At 38.1% G+C, this 24,636-nt stretch overlaps 1 protein-coding gene across 1 annotated transcript; it reads left to right on the top strand.

Moving 5' to 3' along the window:
• Positions 1-1,417: 1,417 nt before the first annotated feature.
• Positions 1,418-16,208, top strand: LOC105624103. The gene is made up of 10 exons (XM_012205463.1): positions 1,418-1,603; positions 3,150-3,254; positions 3,323-3,545; positions 3,702-3,825; positions 3,928-4,015; positions 4,108-4,263; positions 4,386-4,546; positions 4,810-4,884; positions 6,518-6,660; positions 7,621-16,208. Exons 1-10 carry the CDS (start codon positions 1,418-1,420, stop codon positions 16,206-16,208), a joined length of 9,849 nt encoding a protein of 3,282 aa, XP_012060853.1.
• The last annotated feature ends 8,428 nt before the right edge of the window (positions 16,209-24,636 follow it).

The raw sequence follows: 24,636 nt of genomic DNA, 5'->3' as shown, positions 1-24,636 counted from the left end.
CTACCAATGTAGATTAACTTTAATCTTGGTTCAACTCTCTTCAGCTTTTTCTAACTTTTAGAACTAGGGAAAGATAAAAAGGAAAATTAAAGTTAATCTACGTTGCTTGAAATGGATGTTAAGGCCTTGTTTTTTTTTTTCATTTTTTATTAACTCGTGGTTAGACATTTAGCTACAGTTCATCACTAAGGCTGCTTTTCTTTTAAGAGACGCGATCGAAAAAACATTCTATCCTTCTTGATGTTCTCTGAATAACAAAGATAATATTTGAAGAATAATATTTGTGTCCTACAAGAAAAATAACCTGAATTAATAATTTTGCAGTGAATAATTTTAAAAGTTTACCAGTTACTTTAAAAGTTACTTTAGTGATTAATCATAGAAAAACACAATTTTTACATTATATTATATTTACGTTAAGTTAAGTGAAGCTACGTCCAAGCCATGGGTTAACCAGAAAATGAAAAATTTGAGTCTAAGAAGGGGAAGGTTAATCACGAAGCTAGCGGTACCGGAACGAGGAAACGATGCGGGGGACTCCGCGTGACTTACAATGATATACCGCAGCGCATTATGTAAACACTGTCGCTTAGCGTCGTTCTCTGACGACGATCGGATAGATAACGATGCGAATCCAAGTTACGAGTACGTCCTGTCCTGTCTCGCGTATCCGCACCGCGTCGTGAGAATGAATCGATGCGCTTTTAAAAAGACGCGTGTACGGTGACAGCCGAAAGTGGAGCAGCGCGTCGGGAATAGAGGCGAGAGACGCTCGTGTCCGCTTCGCTCTGCTTTGCGAGACTCGGGGTAAAATTGGCTCGGATTCTGTTCCTTCTCTCTTTGAATCTCTCCTGTCCCTTTATCTAGAAATAGTACGAGTTGCGGGATAAAACAAGTATTGTCTCGACACTGAGAAAGGCCGCGTTCAGCAGAACATTTATTTTGCAACTGTGTACAAGTTTTCTTGGTTGAGATTAATCTTTTACATTTAAAAGCCAGAAGAAAACATCCAATCAGCGAGAAGAATACTTCCAACAGTCGTAAAATAATTGATTAGAGAAAGGTTTTGTGTTGCTATTTTTGAAATATTCCATTATATTTCTGACATATTTGGTTCTGTTATGTAGTCTATTATGATTATCCGTTTCCTGTTTTTAATAAAATCATTAGATCGTTCAACAAGCTCACGTAAGTTGACTATTTTATACGTGAATATTTTTGCAGTTGATCATACATTGTAAATTAATTCTTTATCTGATTTAATTTCTTCTCATGAAATATGAAATATTTGAAAACATAATTTCTTATCTCTCCTAATTCTCTCGTTACAGATGATGACATAATACCGACACATTGATTGTCCCTTTTATGAAAATACGCATTAAACGATTGTTCTGTAAAACAAACTAAATTAATCATGATGAATGATATAGAAAGTTTTGGTATGAAGGGGGCCGGGTCGAAAATGCCTCACAGTCATTCGACGCCAGCTGGTGTAGACGGAGGTAGTAGGACACCTCCTGCAACACCGCGAAAAGCTGGAAAGATGCTGGCAGTTCGTGTACAGATGTTGGATGACTCTATTACAATGTTTCAAGTGCAGGTAAAGAATACTTATTTCATCCTCAAATAATATCGTATCATATCTCAAATGTTTACGACAATTAAATATTAAAATATATGAAGGAAATTGCTCAGTAAAGCTCTCAAATAATTTAACAAAATTTAAAATCTTTTAGTTAAAAAAGTTTTAAGTCGATAAAGTTTCAAATTCACTTCTTAAAGTACCCTTTATAGAAGAAAACGCGAGAGTTTTTGTTTAACTGAGGTCACGATAGAATCTCTATAAATAAATATAAGTTAAGAATATTTTATGCTCTTGCTCTTGTGTGGCGTAATATGTTTTTTTGAGACCTTCGTGTGCATTGTTTATACTCGAGCTAAAATACGCAAGCTATATGTGAAAATGTTTGCCGTCTACTATTCATAAAGGCGACTTCTTGCGCCCTACAGAGACTGTTGCAGGAATAAATGTAAAGTGACATTGAGTGATGTTTGAATATCTTATTGTACCTTCATAATTCTACAGCAATTGAATGTGTGCTCCTCTATTATCGCATTTGCGAGCCTAAGCTACATATCTATCCTATGCGTCTCCACGTATATTTTGTGTGTTGTATGTGTAAGTGCATGTGTGTTAAAACGCTATTAAATAATTTAATTTGAGAGAGCTTCATATCTCTCTGGGATATAATATAATCTTCGTAAAGTATATATATTATTTAATATGTTTGACATTATTATTTTTATATAACTTGAACTTGTGATTCATATCTTTTATGTAATCCAAAAGCTTGCACATACATTAATTCTATCATATTTTGCTTCATAGGCATAGTTAAACCATTTACTTCATGTATTCAGGTCAAGAGTCACTGATTACAAAGCCTTTTATAATCTTCTCCCTGAAGCCATTTAACTTAAAATTCCGATATTCAAGATTTATACTTTTTTGTTATTTTGGAATACCTTAAAAATTTTCATACTTGTTTTAGTATTATGGGAGATTTTAATGATGTTGAAGAGAGCATAGATAAACTGAGTTTGTAAAAATTTTGAGCTTGTAAGCTTCTAAAAATTTTCGAAAGAATCTTAGAATTAATTTTTGTAAATAAGATATTTTTATTATTTAAATTTAAAAATTTTTATTAGCTTATAATATTATGTATTTTTATATTGACAAGATAGTTACTATATATACGTAGTATAGTGTATGCATATACTTCCAGAAGAATGAACTATTGGAGCATATAATGTATCAAATGGGGGATCTCCTTGAATGTGTGAAATATGTATACTCATTTATTGATTATTTATTTACAATGCTTGCAACGTGTTGCTTATTTCTTTAAAGATTAATTTTATTCTAGCATCTTAGCTTTTTACAGTGAAAGTACAATAAGATTATTCTGTACATTTACATAGCATTCGATTACATAACATTTTTTTTTAGATATTTCATATGATAATTATTTATGAAAATATAACATAGTAATGCAAGATGTCGATGTTTTATAATTTAACGAAGTTAATTGTATCAAAGTTTAGTTACATCATACTGCATAAATGTAATTATTTGAAAATTTCAGGCCAAAGCACTAGGTAGAGTGTTGTTTGATCAAGTTTGTAAGCAATTGCATCTTTTAGAAGCGGATTACTTTGGTCTTGAATATCAGGAACCAAATTTTACAAAAGTAAGATGTGATTTTTAATGTAACATTTTTTAATGAACAATGAAATTAAAAAAAATTGATATTTACAGTATTGGTTGGATTTAGAGAAACCAGTATGCAGACAAGTTGGTTTATCTCTTATTGATCCGTTATTGAGGTTCTGTGTTAAATTTTATACACCAGATCCTGCACAGCTCGAGGAGGAATTTACAAGATATTTATTCTGTCTACAAATCAAACGGGATTTAGCTCAAGGTTTATTGCAATGCAATGATAACACAGCAGCATTGATGGCTAGTTATATTGTACAAGGTAATAATAATTATTGTATGTTTCTATTACTATTAATTTTAAAACTAATCCTAACAAATTAGATTAATTTAATTATTTCATAATATATTTTAATTTCATTGCCGTTGTTTAATAAAATATGTTGTGATCTATTTCTTTGATTATTTTTGTTTGTAGCTGAATGTGGGGATTATGTGATAGAAGACTATCCAGATCATACATATTTATCAACATACAAGTTTGTGCCTCATCAGGATCAAGAATTAGAACGACGTATTATGGAGAATCATAAAAAACATGCGTAAGAAATATATATCAAAATAAATCAATATTTATTAAATACACAACTTTATTAATGTTTATTAATGTTGAGCGTATCTAATATTATACCTAATGTTAACAGGGGTCAATCTCCTGCAGAGGCAGATCTCAATCTTTTAGAAACTGCTCGACGTTGTGAATTGTATGGAATGAAAATGCATCCAGCTAAAGTAAGCTATGCTCTAAGATTTATATACTTTGATATTACAAAAACAGTTTCTTCTGTATAAAATATTTTTATAACTATATTATTTTGTCCTAGGATCATGAAAATGTTCCACTAAATCTCGCAGTAGCACATATGGGCATTGTAGTCTTTCAAAATTATACTAAGATAAATACATTTAGTTGGGCCAAAATCAGAAAAATCAGTTTTAAACGAAAACGTTTTTTAATCAAATTACATCCTGAAGGCTATGTAAGTATTTAATTTGTTTTTAATACTTAAATAAATTTATTTTTATATTAGTCATTAAATTAATATGTATTTGAATATTTGTATTGTAATCATGTATTTATGTCACTTTTTATTATTTGTAGGGATATTATAAGGACACAGTCGAATTTTTCTTTGAAGGACGTAATGAGTGTAAAAACTTTTGGAAAAAATGTGTAGAAAATCACGGTTTCTTCCGTTGTTCTGTAGTTAAGAGAGTTGTAAGACAGAAAACTAGAGTGCTTAGCCGTGGATCATCATTTAGGTATGTCAAATCAGCTTCAAGAATATTGCTATATTTGTTGAAGAAAGTTAATGCCCAATTTTTTTAGTTTTCTAGAGTTTAAATATTTGTAATTAAAAAGTTTGTAATTAAATATATTAAGTTTATATATTAGATATATACCTTATATTTAAATATTCTATTTTTAAAATATAATCGTATAGGAACTTGTTAAATAACATATGATACTTTGAATTTGAATAATCAAAATATCACTATATTATAATACTTTTACATATTACCAGGTATAGCGGCAAAACTCAAAAACAAATTGTTGAATTTGTTCGAGATAATTACGTAAAGAGGCAGACATTTCAAAGGTAAGTTTCTTTAAGAGATCGAAGAGTTGTTGAATAATTAAAAGAATTTTTGGATACCCATGTAATATGTAGATAGTGCATGCAGATCACGTACTGTTTTCCTAGTGTTGGTTTGTATCATTGAGATTTTTATTAACGAACGCACCAAACTTGTGAGTAAGATAGGAGGTGGCACGGTCTTGCTTTTGCCGGGATATAAGTCAATACTTACATATGTATTATCCAAACGTTTCCAATTTCCATAGTGGAAACGGTTTATCATATCCATTTTTATATTTCCGTTTGTCAGTGTTGCCTGCTCGGACAGGGGTGGCGGGGAGTCAGGCTCACCATCAGGCACGATAAACCCGAATGATGAGTGTACCCTCTCTCAATAGCGTGATCACTAATTATTTATATTGTTGTATCTAATAATACACAGCAAAGTACCACGTTTCACTACCCTAACGAGTTTTATCCAATAAGATATTTGTCCATAGCAGTAGATTGTTCTTTAAAATAGAAGATAGTCTATTATATGATACAATTAAAAGAAAAGAAGTTGTTCTTGTACACCGGTAGATTTTCATTTGCTGTGCGATATCGATGCACGGTTGAAGAATGCCTTCATATATTGAAACATCGACTAATAAAAAGACTATAACGCGCGTGACATTAAATTTGTTTATAAGTAAGTTAAAATTATACATTATTACATATTGATATTAAATTCTGCAAAAAAGAATCTCTTTACATTAAGGTGATTTTAAGTATTTATATATTTTGTCTCTTCTAGACTGTTTTTTCATCTTGAAAGCAATAAAATATAAATAAATTTATATACGATCGTCAAAGTTGAATGCATTAAAGTCTAAATATGACGTCTAAATATGATGTGAATAATATATTAGGTATATTTATTTTAAAAGTGCACTTTTCCTTGTATTTTATTTATGCTTTGGAACACGCAAGATATTTCTCTTGTGTTTCATATAATTACTGCACGTATGGCTATTTTCGAACGCGCAAATAAAATTTTCTATATTAATTAATGTTTTTATAAAGTATATTCTATATGGCATTTTTGCAAGTATGACAGCCTTTTTTTACAATTTCATTTTCCATCGAAAATAATGGCTGTCTTCACTATTCCCAAATTCATTGGTAGTACACAGTACTCTGTTTGCACCCGCGACAATTCGATGATTTACTAATTATATATACATGTATAATTAGTAAATATATGTATATACATAAATATTTGCACATTTAAATGTTTTAAAAGACATTTCTATATTTTATTATATTGTATAATTAAAAATATAAAATAACTTTACGTCAACAACAATAATTACATTGCAGTAAAAATCACTCAACGGCGGTGTTGACCGTGTATCGTATCAGAAGTAGAATCTATTTTTGTTTATCGCATATTTTAAGATGTGGATTGGTACGAAAATCAATATCATCCGCATAATTCCTTGCATCGTAGCCTCGGTTAGTCGAGAAGCATTCTTTTTTTTCATTTCTTTTTTTCTTATTAACAATCATTGACGATAACAAAAGAGAAAGAAGGGATAAGCTAGTTCCAAACACAGGCTTGGCATTTGACAGCCTAAGTCTGATGCTGAACTTGACTCTCTCTTGCTCGCAGGTCCAATTCGTTCCGGCAGACTAGCGGTGGTAGGGCATTGCAGGGCTCGGAGGGGGGAGGCTATCGTGGGGCCACTCCAAGCAGCTCCCTTATGGGCAGCTCCAGCATCTCTGCCCACCCCCTCCTGCCCCTCGGCGATCCTGGTATGTACCATGACCGACACCAACCTCCACAACAAACGCTTTATTTTTAATTTCTTCGCCCTTTGGCTCTCTATTTCTGTCCACCTGTTTCTAGCCTCAATTCTTTTCACCGTATCATAACTAAAGTATTGTAATAGTAGAGTAGAATAGCGTATCTTATAGATTGTTTTTAAACGGATTTTGTGCCTAACTTTTATTATGTTTATAAGAATTGAATATATGTGTGTATGTGTGCGTGTCTGTCGTGTGTGTGTGTGTGTGTGTGTGTGTGTGTGTGTGTGTGTGTGTGTGTGTGTGTGTGTGTGTGTGTGTGTGTGTACGCGCAAAAAATTATAATATAAGAAAATCTAATCTTATGTATACGATTATGATATCATATCTCGTCGAAATGTTCCAAAGTGTATATATGTACGTTCAGGACTCAAAATTGAAACGTTTATGCGTTTAGTTTCATATAAAAAACGAAATAATTAGTCAACTTTGATATCTTGAAAAGTATAGAAACAATATTAACAATTTTTGAAAAGAAACAAAATATAATATTTATATTTTACTTATTTAATAGATGATAATATATACTGACAAATGATTATCATATACATATCAGAATATCATAATATTATTGATTATTATAACAAATATAATATAAGATTCTATATAAAAGTGTCTAATAACGACTATATTATTAATTTACTCTTTATTATTGATATTGAATACTAATTCACTAATACTCGTTTATTTTTTCTTTATTTAAAAGAATAAAAAAAGAATAAAAAAGTTAAAATATTATACGTGTGCATGCGTTAAATTCATTTTTTCCGCAATAGTTTTTCATTAATTAAATATTCATTAAAATAATTAATATGACAGAGGCATAATCGCACAAAAATAACAAAAAAATTCTGTTATGTCATATGTGAACGTAGAAGAAAGGAGATTTATATTGTGCGATTTTTTTAGCTCTGGCAACCCCAGCTCAGTCTCTGTCATGCGGTTCGATGACGCTGGATTCTCCGACGACTGTGACGAGTGTCTCGATGGGAGGGACGATTCACCGTCGAGAAGACACAGCTACATCGTTTCGGACGCTCACCTCTATCGACGTCCATTCGCCAGCCACCCCCAGCCAGGTCCCAGCACAGCGGCAGATGCATGCTACCAGCCAGCAACGGATTTCATCAACAGGTCGTATCAGCCCCTCTAACAGCAGTCCTCCCGAATTTCCACTACCACGACCTTTGCCCAGATATCCCTGGCAACGGTCGGCTAGTTGTCGCGAGTTGTACGCTTCTAGTTTTGAGGACTCCGGTAAAGCGCGGCCGCGGGACGATAAAGTCACCGCGGATCTTCCGTTAGATCCATTCCAGTTAGCCTCCCAGGGTGAACTAGATAATCCCATAACACGTTACGACGAAAGTAATCGTTCGTATAGCGCCGCTAGTTCGAAATTACCTTCTCTAGATCACGATTCTGTCCCCGAGCGTGTCTACAGCAGTTCCTACCCAGGAACGTCATCGTTGTCTACTGAATCGGGCCATGAGGAATCGGGTCCCGCTGGAGATCTGTCACATGACGATCTCTCACATGATTCTTACGAGCTTTTGGAACGCGAACATGAATTCGAGTATCCGGAATCGTATTCTAGTCCGCACGACGAACCAATATCCGATCAGAGCGACGAAGGAATCGAGCACGAGATGTTCCAAATGGACTCCGAAACCGATTCCTTTGTCAAACACAGATCATTAAAGCCTTCAGAGAAACAACAATATAGATCCGCATTTACTGATCTCAAGAACTCTAAAATCAAGTCCATCGATCGGTACTCAGCTGTATCTAAAGTAGATAACGATTTCGTGATCACCGAATCTAGAATACAACGGACAGGTACTCAAATAGAACGCAAATTTGAAACGAGACATGCTAATTCCGTGGAACAGCCACCCAAAACGGGTATTCCGCATCAGGATTCCGTTAGAAAAGATCCCGTGGTGATGCAGGTACAGAAGCAAAAAATGTCTGTCTTAAACGAATTGAAGAACTTAAAGCCCAAGTATAAGATCACACACGTAGATTCAGAAGTCTTGCGAGACGAAGGTATCATGCGTCCGAAATCGCGAATTGATGACGATCTAAGTCCGGTTGACGGAAGTAGAACATTAGATCATAGCGCGAAAGGTAGGACGACTAGGGCGCGCAGTATTGCTAGTCTGGACGATCATCCACCGCGGTTATATGTCGAGACAGGTAGTCTAGGTCGAGGTCATAAATCTAGAGATAGGAAATCGAGAGATGCTGACGTTAAAGTCGAGAAAGTTTTGTCAAAAGAACGTAGAAGCATTGAGAGGGAGGAGCGAAAACGGGACTACTCGAGAGAATGCAGACGAATGGATAAGAGTGATTCACGAGAACGTCGTTCAGTAGATCGGCTCGATTCGCGCGAGCGGAGATCAGACGGTCGTCGCAGTATAGACCGGACCGATATGCGCGAGCTACGTAGAAGCATCGAGCGGCTTGATGTGCGCGAAAGGAGTTACGAGCACCTAGACTCAAGAGAAAAGAGTGCCTTTTATTACAATGATTTCTATGAATCGCGCGGTAAGAGTGTCGATCGTTTAGATTCTCAAGGGCTGCGCAGCAGCATGGAGCATTTAAAGAGTCCTAAAGAGAAGAGCAATCATCGGCATTTAGAGCGTCGGGAGAAAAGTATCGAACGGATCGATTCTCGGGAAACGAGGAAGAGTAGAGCTGCTTCTATCGATTACGATGCAAGGCATACTTTAGAACGCTTTGATTCCGACAATAGAAGCCCATTCGAGCGATTGACTCCGAAAGAGCAACGGAGGATGAGCATAGAGAGACTCGATTCTCAAAAGTTCGACTTCGATCCACGAGCGATCGAACGTTTGAAATCTTTGGAACGTTATGAACAAAGAGAACGAACCTATGAGAGAAGGATCGAATCAAGAAGCGCTGAGCGAAAGAGTCTAGAGAAGCTAGATTCTCGTGAGCGAAAATACTTAGGACGCTTAGAATCACGGGAGGGAAGGAGTCTCGAGTGCTTGGACTTCGACAGTGTGGACCGTAGAAAAAATATCGAAAGAATGGAACATAAAGATCAAAAGAAGACCAGGAGCAAACCCGAGAAAAGCAAACTGGAAGAAAAACCGCGGGAACGTGATGATTGGAGGAGTTTGGAGAAAGCACGGAAAGACGACGAAAGACGAGAGCGCGAGCGGCAAGCTAAACTATCTGTCGAATCCCGTACGGAAACTGTGATTGGCGTGCCGCATGAGATGGAAAATTTGAAGTCAAAAACTGTGTTTGCCGAGTACGAGCCGAAGGTTATTGGTGGTGTCGTGCTAGGTTTCGAAGAGACTGCATTGCCCGGACACGTGCCAGTGGAGCGTACGAAGAGCGATCCAAATCCGGCACGGCAAAGATTAGGATCCAGCAACAGCAAGAGGCACATGCTGATGCACCAGAAATCCATAGATTTAACACCGGCCGACTCTGGCGATGAAGAACCGTTTTCGGACAGTGCAACAATACAGAAAAACAATGTCGATATTCCATATACATTGCATAAGAGACATGTTATGAATGGCACCGCATCCGATGAAAAATCTGAATCGGATAGCAGTAAAACTTCGAAGAATATCAAGAGTCTCGCCAAAGATTTACCGAAGTTACCACTGAAGATGGTAACGGATCTCCCATATTTCGATTTAACTAAGCTTTCCTCGATAGAAAAGGCCAGCAATAAACTATCTCCGGATAAACCGAAGAGCGGCACAGTTACTTCCGCAAGACCAAAATCGATATTAAGCCCCTCGGATAAGCCGAAGAGTATTTTAAGTCCTACATCGAAACTTTCGCCTACAGATCCAAAGAGCATCGTTTGCAGTTTATCGCCCAGTAAGAGAAGCCCTTTGAAAGTGAAAACTCAGTCTCCTGAAAAGTTCTCACAAAAGGGTGGCTCGTTAGATAGAAACAAAGCCGAAGTTATCATCGAGGATTACACATGCAAGAAATCTTCGAGTTTGGACAAAAAGCCTTCGAAATTGTCGCCGGTGGAACCGAATATCACTATTATCTCGGCTATCGAAAAACGTTCGCCCAAAAAGTCGCCAACTGATCCTAACGTAACTATCGTCTCTGTGATACAGAAGAAGAAATCTGTCGATGGTGCGCCCAGAAGTCCCACCAGTATTGCGAAAGCGGCGGATGCCGTAAAAGCTGCTCTGAATTTTGCCGATATCGTTAGCATGGAAATGAAACAAAATTTAGAACGCAAGGCGAAAATTGAGAAAGATAGTCTGAAAGCACCAGACGATAGTTTAGAAAAGCAAGATAGCATTGAAAAAATACCATTACCCGATATTCCTGGCGAACAGGCTGATGAGAAAACAATAGGTGATCAAGTCAGTAATATCGAACAGATGATGGTTAAAGAACGGGATCGTTCTCCGAAACGAATCGTCGATGAATTATCTGACGATGATCAAAAAAGAAATAACGTACAGTCTGTAATAGCTCAAGTTCACATACCAGCTACATTGGAAATCAAACCAGAGAAACCGCCGATTCCGGAGAAACCCAAAACATTAGAGAAGCCAAGTATTCCCGAAAAAACAAAACGTATTTTGGAGAGAATAGAATCGAAATTTTCGGAAGTTAATAAAAATTCCGCTACACGAATATCGAGACCAAAGATCATTGATACAGGATTTGACGATTTCGTGGATCCAGTCGCCGATTTGCCTTTGGACGAAGTGCCTGTGAAACCTACTCTAGAGTTGGATAGTCTTAAAGTTCCTGAGTTCGTTCCTTTCATGCTGAGACCGCACGCGGAACCGATAAGATCGAAATCTTTATCATTGGCAGAAGAGAAGGCGCCGATCGATACCTTGCTCTCACCGGAAGTTGAAAATAAACATTTCGTGCAAGATGTCTCTCCAAAGAGAATGAGGAAGGTGAAGTCCGAACCGAAAAAGGATTTTAAAAAACAATCAAAATCGTTAGAAGGCGACAAACCGCCACTGAAGAAGAGCACATCGAAGGAGTCACGTTCGCCATCGGTGAGTACAAAAATCGACAAATCCAAATTGAAACTCGGTGAAATGCCACAGGAGATCATAATAATAGATTCGACTGATGTAGCGCCAGAGATAAGTATTGTACAAAAAGGTAGATCAAAATCCGTAACTAGATTATCTGACAAGCCATTTTCAACATCAAAGGAGGAAAAAGAAGAAACGAAGACTCGCGCGAAATCTGCGTCCGTCGACGATGAATTGATTAAGGGCACGATAAAATCTGAGAAATCGAGACCGAAGTCATTGGGAATATCTAAAAGTTTGGGAAGTACGGAAAAGAAAGATTCAGTAGAGAAAATTTCGCCGAAGAGAATCAAAGCTGTTGCCAAGGCAGCTGCCGATAAATCTGCTATGGCAAAAGAAGCAATGCCAAAACAGGATACGAAAATAGCACGTGGAAAAGTGGCTTTGAAAGTGGAAGCGACTAGCGAGGAAACTGCTGCTGAATCAAAACAATCTAAACAAGAGAAGGATTCTAAGCCGTCTGTTAAACCTGATGTAGTGATTGATCAGCCAATGGATACTAAACGAGCAACGGACGAGTCCAAGGAAGTGATTAAGGAATCAGATAAAGAGTCAAGCAAGGAACAAATTAGTATAAAGAAAATAACGCTTGTACAGGATTTAACTCAATCTCCTTTAGTCTTACGGAAACCAGGACAGACACCTATTCTGTTTGCTCGCGCACGTCTTGGTCTTTCGGAAGGTAGCGGGATTGGCGCTCTTCAGCGTCAAGGCGCAACGCAGTCACCTACTGCTCAGCGGCGCGCGAAATCTTTGGACGCCGCCGTAATCTCCGTGCACAGACTACCGCCGGCGAACGCATTCTCCAGCAAAGATGACACAGTGGACGTGTCGGAGAATCTGGAGGATCAAGAGAACGCTGCTCAAGGCGCAAGTACGGTATCAAAAGTACTTTCAGTTCAGATGGAAGCCTCGCCGAATCACAAATCCGACAGTACCGATCACACGACCGTGCCAGAGATATGTACGGATTCTTTGTCTGTTACCGAGACTTCGACGCAGTATCTAGAGTCGCCACTGACAGAATGTAACGAGATTGTTCCTTGTGTTGATTTCTATGAGGGACAAGAAGGCAGTCAAATGCCTTTTGTGAGTTCCATTAATGGAAACAGAACACAAGCATCGGTCATAGAGAGTGCTAAAATGGAGGAAGCAACAAAATTCATCGATCAAAGTTCCGCCGAATCCGGTGTTGAACAGGAAGCATCTCAGGAGAGTTCCGATGCAAAGGTTGACACAACAAAAGGTACTCAATTGGATCAAGATCAATCAACAATCTCTACAGTCTTCGTAAAGAGCGCTAGCACAGAAGCTATTTGTAGACAAACTGAATCGCCAAGCGAAGTTTCTGATGGAGAGACAAATGCAAAAATTAGCGAAACTGTATCGCCAAAATCTTCTTCACCTCGTCCATACGACTTTCATGTCAGAGTTGAAGGTTCAAGAAGTCCGTCTGAGAGAGATGATGTACCTGATGTAACTATAAGTGCAGCTCGAGAGGACATGTTTTTCTTCAATTATGATCAGGATGATCCTCCAGATATGGTTAAGTCGCCAATACAAATATCCATTGAAGAATGTTCCGACGACGATATGAACCAGGAGGAGGAAGAGGAAGAAATAGTAGAAGTACGAGTGGAGGACATCGACGAACGAGAAGAAGAGGAAAATAAACGATTGGACTCTCTTGATACGAGTGAGGATACGCTCGATGCGCTTGATACGCAAGTGCAGACCCGAGGTGCAGATAGCGAGTTAAGTTCACCAGACTATGGTATTGATAAAATGGATGAGAAAACATTGGTCGAGGTTGAATTGACGCCGGAATACCTGGAGATGAAGAAAGAAGATGAAGAAACGGCGGAAGAATTACCGGAAGATGAACCAGCGAAAGAGACTGTGGAGATCGCAGATTCCAATCGTCTTTCCATCGACAGAAAACTCAGACTGAGCACTGAACGTTCGAGAAGCGAAGAAACCAACACTTGGACACCAGACAGAGAAGACCCAGACTCTAGTTCATGTTCTATCGCTCGACCATTAGGAATCGGTCAAATACAACCTATAATAGATCGTCGGGAAATCGCTATGATCGAAGACGCCCGAGACAGCGGTTCCTTGGATGATGACAGTAACGGCACGCAACCTCCTCCAAAGCAAGAAATGAACGTCACGTGGAAATCATTCCCGCAAGGAAGCTCCGGTAGTTCCAGTCTCGAGGACGGCTGGGTGCCTCAGGACGAGAGCAATGCACAGCAATCGCAATCTGAGGACAGCAACGGTCAGAACGAGGATAGTTTCCAAGAAGACCTAGCGGACTTTCCTGGCACCTTTATCATTGGTCCCGAAATATTAGCTAATTATGGCGCATTTTCACTTTCACGTACGCTGTCGAGAATATCCGAAAGATCGACTACGTCAGAGCAAGACAGAAGCGACTTGGAGGACTCCTTTAAGCCCAGTTCGAGGTCGCCGAGTCTCGACGATGAGTCTTTGATGTCAAGCGATCATCAGCCATCTCTATCATCGGATCCTCCATCTGGTACGGCGTTACCATCCGTTTCTGATGATCGCAGAACATCTTCCGAGCTGCCAGATATTCCTATCGACGTGGTTAGTGCGCATGAGGATGACTCGAAATCGCCGCGAACGACTAGGCGATCACGATTGCAGTTGCAAAGTTCCGAGGACTGGCCATCGCCACCCAGTTCACCTGTTTTTGAAACATCGGTAGTGAGTCACGTGGAGACATTTTATATGGAAATCAAACCGGAGGAAGCCGTCAAGGTGACTGTTACAGACAGTACGGAGACGCCCGTTCATGCGGAACAAGATAGTGATTCCAGTGACGAGAATAGAACGCTGCATGATGATCTACATTCGACTCTGTTGGAGGATGGACAAAGTTCGACGTCTGTGACAACGGCTGACGGTACAGTCAAAATCGCGGTAAAACCGAAATCGAATTCATATATAACTGGTTCGTCGCATAGTGAGGACACATCGATGGGCTTGTCTATGTCCGAATGGTCCAGCTCAAACAACACTGTGCGTCAGTTTTGTCAGTACTCTGGTACGAAATCTGACGACAACTCGCTTGCGGAACTTGGCGCTTCGATCTCAGACTGGTCAGGTAGCACAACGGTGATACCACAACAATACTACGCCACAGCCGTGGATAAAAGTCAGAGTGACACCACGACATCCGAGAGAAGTGCGACCAGCATGAGACCAAACTCGAAATGTCAATCTGCAGATACTTCCTCCCTTCCATCTCCGCCATCTCCGTCTTCACTACCGCTACCCGTGTCGCCACCACTGCCTTCTCCACCCGAGACAGTTACTTCCTCGTTTCTTCATGAAGACGAAACCATTGGTTCTACGACCAAACAGCACGAGACTTTACAGGCCAAGACTACTATCGAGAATGATGACGATCTACATCAATCTCAAACGCACGGTGACGAGTTCGATGAGGCGCGACGTTTTATTGAGAGCCAATTCGATGAACATCATCGTCTGCGCCGATATGATGACGAACAGCAAAGCGTTTGTCCCCAAGAATTCGCCGACACTTCGCCACCTCGTATCACTCTTCGAAATGAGTACGACGAGGCCATCGACGATGATTTCCAAATGATTCCAGACGAAGATACGATCTGCGTTGATGATACGGCGTTACCAATTCCCGAAGAGGATGAGGAGGATCAATTGTACGATAATGTGCCCGCAATGAAGTATTCTAGTAGCGAGAGAATACGGATGGAGGTCGGCCGGGGGGACAGTTCGGAAGATATGCACGAGAAATATGCCGATCTCACGTTACAATCGAGAATACCGGACGAATGGTTATCTGAAGAACGAACACACGTCTCGGAGCGAGAGAAATCATTGATGAAATCAACAGGCAAATTCGATCGCGGCTTCTCGGAACCGAGTCCACATGAAGCAAGCAGGTATCACGGCACGCGATCCACTGAACGGCCTGTGATGGTGCCGATCCGAGCGAAGTCGACCCCATATTACTCTACCACGAGTTTGAGCGGCGAATCGACTACATCTAGTCCGCCTATGCCAATCAAGACGCAAATCAGAACAAAGACGATGCCTTGTTCGTCGAACCGTAGTCCACAGAGCGAGGGTGACACCTCCTCGAGCATGGATAGCCCGGCGCACACGCCCGATCGGGGTCAACGGGCATTCCGCCGGAAACGACAGCAGAATGCTAAGAGGCGACACCGCGTAGTAGTCGATCTTGAGATCAAGGATGGCCATATAATATCCAGCACTGATTCCAGTTTCGACGTGGCAACTATACCGCCACCGCTGCTACCAGAAAGTCAGAATCTAGACGTAGACGATGACGAGGACGATGAGATGTCCCTCGAGACGAAGGATGAACATCATCGACAGCAGCAGCGTTGATGTAGCATCAACGATCGACACTAAACAGAAATGCCCGAGGAAAAGAAAAAATTGAGCACAATCGGTCACACTCATTCGGGGCTCAAATTAGCAGAATTTATAGGCAAGTTCTCAGTCATATGGAATTGAACGCACTTTAGAATTGACAGACTCCATATGTTGGCTCTCTCGACTTATGTCTGTCGCGCGAAAGATCAAATGGGAACAAATCTCGATGACTCGGCCTGATCTTCTGCAATCTTGATTCAACAACGACGATTTGCCCGGCGAAATTTTGCGCTGAGTGGCAATCGAGAATCGAGAAGTTATACGGGTATGAATGACATGAGCGAATTAACGACGATGAAAGCAGGACAGACGTAAGACGAAGACAATGTTTGTCGTTCCGGGCTGGAAAGCCCAAGGCTGAATGATCAAAAGCTGCGCGAGGAAGGTAGCATAATTATATCGTTAGGGATACGGTTTGTTACGCATTTTAGAGACCCGATTTACTTTGATATCACGATAGAATCCCTTTGATCCCCATCGCCCAATAGATATGAGTATACTTTAGCGAGTAATATTCATATATAATATACACGGGAAGTGAAATATCTTAACTATCGTGATCAGCGTGCCCGTGGACTCGTTGGAAAATGATAATCGTTACTTGCGACACGTTATATCCTATTAATAATAATGGTATAAGGCATAGACATTGAAAAATCGACGTAGGATTTTTGAAGATAATTGTAAACTTAAAAAAAATTTAAAACGAGCTGTGTCATCGCGTATCATTTTTAACCTTTTAATCGGCTTGAACTCTTTTGTTTTTTTACATGAGATATTGCTAAGGATAATTGTGCAAATACTTGAATGAATAACGTAAATATTCTTTTCTTTCTCCTAAAAAAAAAAAATTAATGTAACTTTGTTACATATAATTATATTCACTCCCACGTGATCGTGCAACCGTTATTGTATCATGCTGTAACGACGTTATATAAATCAGCGCTAAATCACTGCGTCGCGAATACACGACGTTTTATTCAGTCGCGCTACCTTGAAATTCATTCAGGACAATCAATCGCGAGCAACGGTCGCGCGAAGTGGAATTCCCTCGAGGGAGAAACGAGGGAAATGAAACGCGGAATTACATAAGGTCGTCCGGGCGATTATTTCCAGTTCGAATTGAATTCCGAACAGCAACGACAACAGCGATCCTATGATTACGCCGCGATTTGCTTCGCGCACGCGAATTAGAAAGGAGAAGAAGAAAAGTTGCTCAACGTAGATACGTAAACGTGATGCACCGCGCCTTCTCGCGTTTTTAATGGCGCTGGCAGGTGCATCTCCGGTATATATCTCCTGCATGTATGGAATTACCCTCGACGAACGAGAGGAGCATCTGTTAATCTCGTTAATAGACGTTGGTGATGGACCAACCGAGTGGTAGCCGCTAAGCTCTCTGTTTTAGGTGGGAACTTAAGCCTCGTCTAATCATTAATCCATGAGACTTATTCGCCTAGCGACAAATATATTCGCAAGATCAGGCCGGGAAATCTATGCTCTATATTAAAATTGTTACTGGGCGATTATTTATCGCCGATACTTATTTGAGAAGAAGATTGCAAGTAGAAACACGTCTCGGCTGTTTCCGGAAAACCTTATACTTTTCTTTTTTTCTTTCGCTCGTTTAAAAAAATTTCTATTTGAGACTAATACAATCCGTATGTATATTATATTTTTTATTATTCACAATTATTCTCTTAGGTAATTTTGATCGGTAATTTTGAGAAAGAAGGAGAGAAAAAGATCGGCTTTACAGTCAGTGAATTGTGGAAGAAAAGAGATGCTTCCTGATGAAAGAAACGTATAGTTTGACCAGGAAAAACTTCAGGAAGGAGTCCGACTCGAGCGAAGCAATAGAAAGTCCCATTTGGATTTCTCATTGGCTTGCATTGTGCCTAGTTTTTATACCGTATTTGTCATGTGCATAATTTAACTATGATAGCGAGGCGTGAACAATTTCGACGCGAATTACGACGCGTTTATGCGCGCACGTGCGTGTGATTTCCTTAACGCGTCTTTAGATAGGTATATGTAAATGTAGGTACAGATTATGCGAAAAAGAAAACGAGTAATATTTGTAATGTTCATATCAGACTAGAAATTAAGGTTGAGATTGCATTAGAATTTACCCATCAGAAGACCAGTTAGAAGAAAGAAAACCAATATTAAGTTTAGTGAACTTTGCTTCGATTGGTCAAATTTCAATTTATCTCAAGCTCTAGTCTGATATGAGTATTACGAATATGTTTCCGAGATAACGATCACAATTGCAAATTTACGCGACATTGTCAGAAACGCGACTTTGCTTATTTTTGTTGAATGGATATAAGGAATCCTCGAATTGCTGCCATTTTAACTTTATTTTAAAGCTATCGCGACACTTGTTTAGTGTTTTCATATACTTTTTATATATTTCAATTTGGTTTTAATCGAATATGGATATTTTTCTTGTATACGTTTCATAAATACGTATTTAAAAAACGAAATATCGAGCTACGAACTTTTAAAATATTAGGTGCGATACCTCTTACATCTTAAAGATGAAAACAGATAAAAATAGATCTCAAACGGAATAGCAGGGTTGACTTAATTGATATGGAACTAAGTAACTTTTACTACTCCTCCTGTTGTAGAACGTGGTTATTTATAAATGACAATTGAAACATTATTTTAATTTTAAAGGCTTGTTAAGTATGTCCGAAAAAAAGTATCTTTGAATAGATTCGTGGTAAATATAATTCATTACAGCAATAATTCGTCAATAATTCGTTCGGGAATTGCAACATTCCTGATTACGAGGCGAAATCGTTATGTACTCTTAATATATCGGAGATTCTTGCCATATCATCGTTATTATACACGGCTCCATTAAAATCGTTATCTGATGATCGTATATTACGATGAAAGGGATCCATAGTGTGAAATATTTGAGACGCATACAGAAACGAACGTTGAGTATCGATAAATGATGGCATGCTTTATTTGGCAAACTTTCAGTTTTGATATCCGCGCATGTTCCGAGCCAAAGGCTTAAATGCGAACGAGATTTACTTCAGGATTACGTCGATACGTGTCAGGGTCATTGTTGGATTTTCTGACTACACTCTGTACATGTCGTTGTCCAAGCTAGGAATGACAGTTATCCCGGAATTGTCCGAAGCGAGACCATCGGAATGGCTGTTGCCGAATCACTTAAATAGGTCGCGGTTTCGGCAATTCCACGATGGTCCTAATTTGGAGCATGACATAGAAACGATAGATGACTTATCTGACCACGCACGAGAAAAATAAATCTCCAAAGAATCTTCCGTAAATGTATCTCTATTTGGAAAAGAGCTTCCCATGACTTATCTTCGAGTTCGAAGACTTTTCCTCCTTTATCTGTGCCTATGTGATTTACGGTACAATGTCTTTTTTTTCTTTCGATCTTTTTTGCAGCGATATTTAGATAAATAAATAAATTTAAATAAATTTTGTTTAAAATTATGCGTCGGCATATGTAAATTAATGAAATAAAGAGGGCTTTTGACGTGAATGTTAGGACGCTAATTTTTAAATAAAAGTTAAGTTTAAGTAAAAAATCACATTTTGCGCATCGATAAATTTAACGATTATAGTTGTTATGTAATAACCAAGCTAAAATTCTGAATACTTTAATCTATGAATCACAATTTATTGAAAAGAATATTATTAATATTATAATTAATAAAAATAATTTTTTCTCTTTTTGAGAAATTATGGTGCAGAATCACAAATGACGAACGGTTAACATACGATTCATCTCTCCGAATGTAATCGGTGCTGAAGTCATACTGGTCTAGTTACGTTAATGTCTATAGTAGCACGGCCTGGGCGATTAGTCGAATAAAACCCTTTGATGCGTGATTAGTATGTCATTATGTCTCCATTTGTGTATGAGTATCTGTGCAGCGGCGAACTCGATCGGAGACGAAACCGCTGCCAAACCGCTGAGACGAAATATGGCGCAAGTTTCCCGTTTCATTACGAAAAGAAAATAATGTAACATCACTTTCATCAATTCAGTTTATCCGATTGAAAATTTTTTCTCCTTTTCATTCTCTTTACTCCCTTCTTCCTTTTTTTCTCTTTTTTTTCCTTTTTTTCTCACTTTCGTGATTTTTTTCTGTTCATTCGCGTTTACTCCATCGAATTCGCCGTAAATCATTATATTGGTACGTCCTCCTCGTTTCTTGGCTCCTGCATTTGTGCATCGTCAGATTCGGTTCTGTCATCGTATGATATTGCACCTAGAGCAATATTTATAGTCCGATCTTAAATTTAAGATTATTTTAATTACGATTTTAAGATATAAAGTTAGTTTCATTGGTTGATGGAATTTTAAGATCTAACACCAGACTTAAGACGATCAAGTTCGGATTATGATATTACTCCTAGAAACACTCTAATCAGAATAGAATAACTTTTAAGATTATTTTTTAAGATTATTTAAGAATATTAACTCTTAAGATAGTAACTTTTAATTGCTATTTTTCCATTACTGGTTTTCAATTCGCGTTTTCATTTTTTGACATTTCTATTTTTTTTAAACATAACAAGTAAATTAACACTTTAAAAAGATATTTTATTAACATTTAATTCTCTTTTAATATTATATCGAATGATGTAGTTTCTTTATAATAAATTTTGCTGGTAAAATAAAATTTATAAAAATAATGTTTTTCAATAAATTTTATATAAATAATATTCCATGTAAATTAACATAATTTCTGTATAAATTATAATTTATACAGAAATTATATTAAATTATAATTTCATATAAAACTAATTAATATTTTAGACTAATTTAAATAATTAAGTAAGCAAGCAACCTGCAGTTGCAATTTATGAGATATTTTTACGTTTTAATGTGTTAATAAATAATTATCCATGTTTGATTAATAATTTTCATAGTTAATTAAATATATTTCTTTTTCTATTTTTATTGTAATATATAATTTTTAATATCTTTATTTTTTTTAGAATTATAAAAAGAGAATATTTAAATGACATTCAAAAATGCTCTTTCAGCTTTCTTTTCACTTCTTTTAATTATTCGTCAAAATTGAATACCTACTCGGCAAATATTGATGTACGTTATAAAGATTATACATATTGCGTCATAAAGATTATACATATCTGTCCATTTCTTAAGGAATTTTGAAGAAGTCAAAGTTCTGATTAGAAGGTTCCTATCGCACTTACACATTCGCACTCGTCTCTATCTCGCACTTGTCTCCCCTGACTTTTCACTTGTGTTTGCACACAAGTTGCCGACTCGCTTCACAATCTTGTTTCCTATAAAATATAACGCCTGTTCCCCGTTCATGCAGATCATATGCTTTACGCGATCATTGACGTGTCCGCGAAAGTTTTCACGCCTGAGTTCGGAACAGAGGACCCCAAACTCGTCTGTCATCACGTCTCTCAATCTAGTAGTTCGTAACACGTTATACAGTCGCATCCAACGCGTAATACATAGAGGAATCGAAGAAACCAAATATCGACACGGATATTTCCGTCCTCGTGCGATGCGTCGACTCGAGAACTCATGGAGAACGCCTTTTGAATAGACATCAGACTCGAACAAGAGATAGCTCACTAGGTCTGGGACACCTTGTGTACATCAATTGAACATATGAAAGGTTAAACGGAAATACATCGAGAATACACATTTTTATCTATTATAAAAGTTCGAAGTTCACTCTTCGAGATACAATTATCAAGCGTGTTGTTTCGTTCGACACGCGAAATTGAATTATCTGATTTAGAAATAGTGCCCAAGCAAGTGCTTCGAGCAACTGCACTTGTCGATCAGTTTAAAAAAAGGAACGACATACTTACGACATTATCATTTTTCAAACAGAGCGTCCTAGACCTATTACAAATATTTCTTTAAATATTTACTAATTTTTTTATCAATTTTGAATTGATTTTTTTCTCAGAAAAGAATCATTGATATATTCTCGCTAAAAAACAATCATTTTCGAAGACTTTTGATCTTTTTGCTCTCATTTGTATACTTTTATCGAATGTAGTCTTTTTTTTTTTCAATTTTGCTCAAAGAAAAATGACATTGGCAATATCGGCGAAACCACATCACGAAGCCAGCATTTAAATCATCCCTGAACTAGACACAGCCTTCCTTGCCTCTTCCCTATCTTTTTGTGGCAAAATACGTGAAAGTATCTTTAAAAGAACGGCAGATCTTTCACATTGGAGAAGAAAGCGCCGTATTGGCAGCTCTTTTAAATGTTGGAGGGTGTACGGGTCCCCTAAATCACACATCACGAACAGAGTGACAAGGCCTTCGCACGACAGACTACCGTATATACTTGTATACATATAGATGTACCCGGTGTACTTTACATATGCTTTTCGACAGGTGGTGGTGATTACAATCGCTGGACCTACACGAACGGATACGTGAACTCGCCGGCCTGGCACATGCATTACCGCGTGAACCAGGTGCGTAACGTAATGGTTCACGCAACACCACGCACCCTGACTAATCGATTTTTACCGCTGTATCCACGTTGAACGGGAAGCCATACACCGCACACTGTTGAGGCTAAGAAAGTACCACGCTACACGACAGTGAGGCTCGCGCGATTAGACCGCGCGGCCGCACGCACCAAAGGATCGCGAAACAAGATTATTGAAGAAAAAAGAAAACGCAAAAGAAAAGAGCGCAAAAAATCAAGATCCCAAGCGTACCAGTTTCTACTCTACATCCTTTTGCAATTCCTTTGAACATAATGCTTTGCGATCGTTTGATTTTCACGCAACATTATCACGGGATTGATTCTTGCGGGGGGAGGTAGGAAGCCACGAATATTGTGTTCTCTCGTTATTGCAACGTAAGATTTGTAAAAATTCTCTACTGTCGAAAACAAAATCCTTAGCATCTAGCGACACTACGGAGTGTGCGATGTTTTATATGTTTAATATCAATGTGTATGTATATATATATATATATATATATATATATATATGTAGATATATATGTATATATATATATATATATATATATATATATATTTGGACGATATATATTATATGTCCAAATCACTCCGCGTGTGTATAAAAGCGCCACGAAATCCCTTTTTCTTTTCTCCTGAATTCTCAGAGGACAGAAGATTGAAGACTTCGCCTTTGCGAATAAAACATGCTGTCCCCTCTCGCGATTCGCTTGGACTTTTGTTAACCAGCTTCTCTCTTTATTAGCATGTTTCTCCGCTTCGTTAATTCCATTTCGTAGCGAGATTTCTTGTCCTTTAGATTTTAGACGCACTTAACTCCTCAGCCACACCATATTTATTCTAAAGTATTTATTCTGAAAATCGTCACTGAAAATCATCATCGTTAATCTCATGATCTAAAAAAAAGAAAAGAAAAGAGAAGAAAATGTTAAAGACAATCTCGCTGTATAAAATCTGATGACTTTCGTGTGTGCACAAAATGTCCACAAGATGTTCACAGTCTCGATACACCGGCACTGCACTTTTAGATTGTTGCAATGAGATCTTCTAAAAAAACGCGATGTTTTAATATGTTGTTAAAGTAATACTGTAATTTTCGATATCTTACGAACTAAAATACGCTGTACACGTTGTGCGATGTCTATTTTCGATTGTACATATACGCGATGTCACATTGTTACAGCTGAATTCGAAGAGTTTCCATCATTATTCGATTCTTATAGTTTCAAGCAATTTATCCTCGAAAACGTCACCTCCTCATATTTTTGCATTATATTAGTCTGTGCTATACATACATTTATATATAATAGTCAACTGTTCCTGCCTTCCCCCTGCCTAGAACGTGCGTAGAGATGTGAATTTCACTCATATGAATATACAAAGTTACATTAATCGAACGATCGTGATATGGCACATTGATGGTACGCTACTATATTTATGAAGGGCGGCTTCTCGAAGATCGGAAAGGGCACGAGATATCTTCCGAAGTAGCATGTCGACAAGTATCGAGAAAAAACGAGAGAAGACACGGTCTCGTCGAGACACCTTAACGTTGAATAATTTAAGCGGTGAAATATTCGCAGTTCAGTTGCGACGTCTCTCCGCAAAATCGAACAGTTTCGACCAGTTTTCGCACTGCCTTACGTTAAGCTGTGATAGCGAGATAAAAAAAAATAATCTGTGAATTTCTTTATTGCCATGATATTGTTGAAACGAGTGGAGAACATAGCAAAATCGTCAAACTCACATCTCTAGTTGCAGCGTGGTACTGAACGTTCCCGCATCTTATTTACCATTATTACACATGTACACGCACAACATACATACATACACACACACACACACACACACACACACACACACACACACACACACAC

The sequence above is a fragment of the Atta cephalotes genome (assembly GCF_000143395.1).
Source record: "Atta cephalotes unplaced genomic scaffold scaffold00073, whole genome shotgun sequence".
Classification (NCBI taxonomy): Eukaryota; Metazoa; Arthropoda; class Insecta; order Hymenoptera; family Formicidae; genus Atta; species Atta cephalotes.
The sequence above is the reverse complement of the archived record's forward strand: the minus strand, read 5'-3'. Positions and strand labels throughout refer to the sequence as shown.

Bases quoted from the DNA above. Each gene is read 5' to 3' on its own strand.
- LOC105624103 (XM_012205463.1), top strand. From the start codon at position 1,418: ATGATGAATGATATAGAAAGTTTTGGTATGAAGGGGGCCGGGTCGAAA. The intron at 4,547-4,809 runs GTATGTCAAATC...ACATATTACCAG, and splicing joins AGCCGTGGATCATCATTTAG to GTATAGCGGCAAAACTCAAA. The intron at 6,661-7,620 runs GTATGTACCATG...CGATTTTTTTAG, and splicing joins CCTGCCCCTCGGCGATCCTG to CTCTGGCAACCCCAGCTCAG.